The sequence below is a fragment of the Nestor notabilis genome, unplaced genomic scaffold, assembly GCF_000696875.1.
Source record: "Nestor notabilis isolate BGI_N333 unplaced genomic scaffold, ASM69687v1 scaffold35271, whole genome shotgun sequence".
Taxonomy (NCBI): Eukaryota; Metazoa; Chordata; class Aves; order Psittaciformes; family Psittacidae; genus Nestor; species Nestor notabilis.
Window position 1 is genome coordinate 1 of NW_009916701.1, and position 2,547 is coordinate 2,547.

General features: G+C 39.6%; 1 protein-coding gene across 1 annotated transcript in view; it reads right to left on the reverse strand.

The window, feature by feature from the left end:
• Positions 1 to 530: 530 nt before the first annotated feature.
• The window catches only part of BPHL (biphenyl hydrolase-like (serine hydrolase)), a gene marked incomplete at its 5' end in the record, with an annotated part of 13,572 nt that continues 11,555 nt past the window's right edge, over positions 531 to 2,547 (reverse strand). Inside the window, one exon of the mRNA XM_010024685.1 lies at positions 531 to 618. Within this exon, the coding sequence (XP_010022987.1) occupies positions 531 to 618 (88 nt within the window). The remainder of the gene's footprint in view (positions 619 to 2,547) is intronic.

Consider the following 2,547-nt stretch of genomic DNA (forward strand, 5'->3'; position numbering starts at 1 on the left):
AATTCGAGGAGGAGGGAGAGGAGGATGAGGCTTAAGTCCCCTAGTATTCAAGGAACTTCTGTAAAGCAGGCATGTGTACGAAGTGACTACTTTCTGATAGTGGTGGTGAAGCATGCTCTCTAAAACAGTGTACCCCATTATCGTTTCAGCTCTTGTAACTTTGACAAATTTGTCAATGTAACAACTCTGAATCCCAGTTATTGCAATGTTTTTGCCCTTTAATGTTAAGAGCACATAAAGGCATGCATTCTAGATCATGTTTTCTGTCTTTCTTAACACCTCTGGACAGCTATTTGGCCCATGAGGCAAGAATTAAGTTTAAAAACATGTCAAAAATCTTGCAGCAGAGTGGTGCACTCTGATCTACTGAGAGGCTTACATATTATCAAAATTATGATTTTCATGCAAATATCTTTCATATTTTTTATTACAGGATTCAGACCTCCCTGTAACTTGAATGAAAATGGAAAGCCTACTAGAATTCACAAATAAAGCAAAAAGAAAAACCTCTAAGTTGTTTCCTACTCTGGTCAGCGTAGGAAGTCTTCCACTTGTCTATTGAAGTCCTCTGCAAAACGCAGGTGTAGATTATGCTTTCCTTCTGGCATCAGAAGCAGTCTTGAAAGAGAAAATCAGACACTGAATATACATTTTTATTCTGTGAGCATAGGTAATTATAATATTTGTTGCTTTTTCCTTGCTCTTGGTTACCCAAGTACAGAAGTGAAGTAACTCTTAAGTATCATCCCTATGTATGTGGTTCAGAATATGAACCACAGCAACAGTTGAAGCAAGAAGTGCATACTAATTGCCCCACTTTGGGGAGGATAAACTAAGCTTAAAACCAATTTTTGTGTCCTAGACCCAGTTTCTAGGAACCTTTCTGAAGGTCAGCAAAGAAGATAAGATTCCAAAAGTTATGTGAGCAGGATGCATCTTCAAAAGGTATGTGAAGTACCTGAGTTATCTTTCCTCTTTTGAAGAAGAGGGGTTGTGCTGAGCAGTGAATGGTTTGAAGAGATCACTACAGAATTGCAGATTTCATGTCACTGCAGAAACTTAGTTAGCATGTGAACTTTGTGTAGTATTACTGCAAAAAAAACCAAACAAACCCAACCTAAAACTAACACATTCGTTCAGCCATTAAAGTAAAAAGGGAAGTCAGGATTTCTTACTTCCAAACTTTTGTTATAGCTGTCTGTGAAGAAGGCTAAATCTTTGTAATGCTGGTATGAGTGTGACATGCCTAAAATGCTACTTGCCATTGCTTCCTATCTGGGAAAAACTTTATACATCATGTGTGTACTTCTAACATTTCTTCATTTGGGTGTGGGAAACAAATTATTTGATTTTGCTGCATACTAAGCTATTTCAACAAAGCTAAAACCATCTTGGCTGATACCTTGCTGTGTTACCTTCATGTCATCTAAGCCCCACTACAGCAATGGGTATCTTGGTTCCTCTCATAGAATCATAAAACGGTTTGGGTTGGAAACGACTTTAAGATCATCTAGTTCCAATCCCCCTGCCACAGGCAGGGATGCCTCACCCTAAGCCAGGTTGCTCAAAGCCCCATCCAACCTGGCTTTGAATGCTGCCAGGAATGGAGCACTTCTGACTTCCTTGGCCAACCTGTTCCAGTGCCTCACCACTCCCACAGTAAATAATTTCCTCTATCTAACTGAAATCTCCCCTATTGGTGGTGACAAGTTCTGGTTTTTTTTCTTGTGGAAAAGAACAACAGTGTGTGAACATGCCCAGCTCTTCTAGCACTTCTGTCTGAATTTTGTTGTCTGTTTCTTGAAAGACCAAGCAGCATGGAGGTGCACAAGCCTATAGCACTGTGTATGCTATTTGCTACTGCTGTTAAGCCACTGCAATGCTACTCAATTCTAGCCATGCAAATACAGAATCATGGCCCATTCTTACCATGAGAGAAATAAGAAGTGTTTAGCACTACAATTGTCAAAAGCTTGTTCTACTTTGCTGCTAGATATAAATAAAAGCAAGAAAAGCTGATGGTAAAAGCATGTGTTATTGAAAATATGCCAAATTTAAGGCTTCCTTTCTGCTTTACAATGGAACATGTCACTTCCAGTGCAACAAGGGAAAAATGGGATCCTGTACCTAAGTATTAATTTCTGAGAACACCTTTTCTGGTGATTGAGAGTCTGATTTCTGATAAATACACATAGAGGGGAGCACTTCAGCACGAAAACATGCAAAGAATCAATTGACATTTTATTGGATACCAACTTCTAACAGTTTCCTCCTTGGCTTGTCTTCCAAACAGGAGCTATCAGATCACTGCCTGCTTTTTGCCTTAGCCTCTGGAGCATTTCAGAGCTCAGTGAGACCTAACAGGATTATAGGAGCTCTGATCAGGGCACATGGAAGTAATTAACTAGCAGACATGCCATAAAACACCTGTACGTGATTGTCAGGAAGATGTCCTGTTTTCATCTTTGCTGTGGCATAGTGCATTTTTATGAGCAGTGGGGCTGACTTAGAGATAAACAAATCACTTTTTTCTTCCCTTCTTCCTCT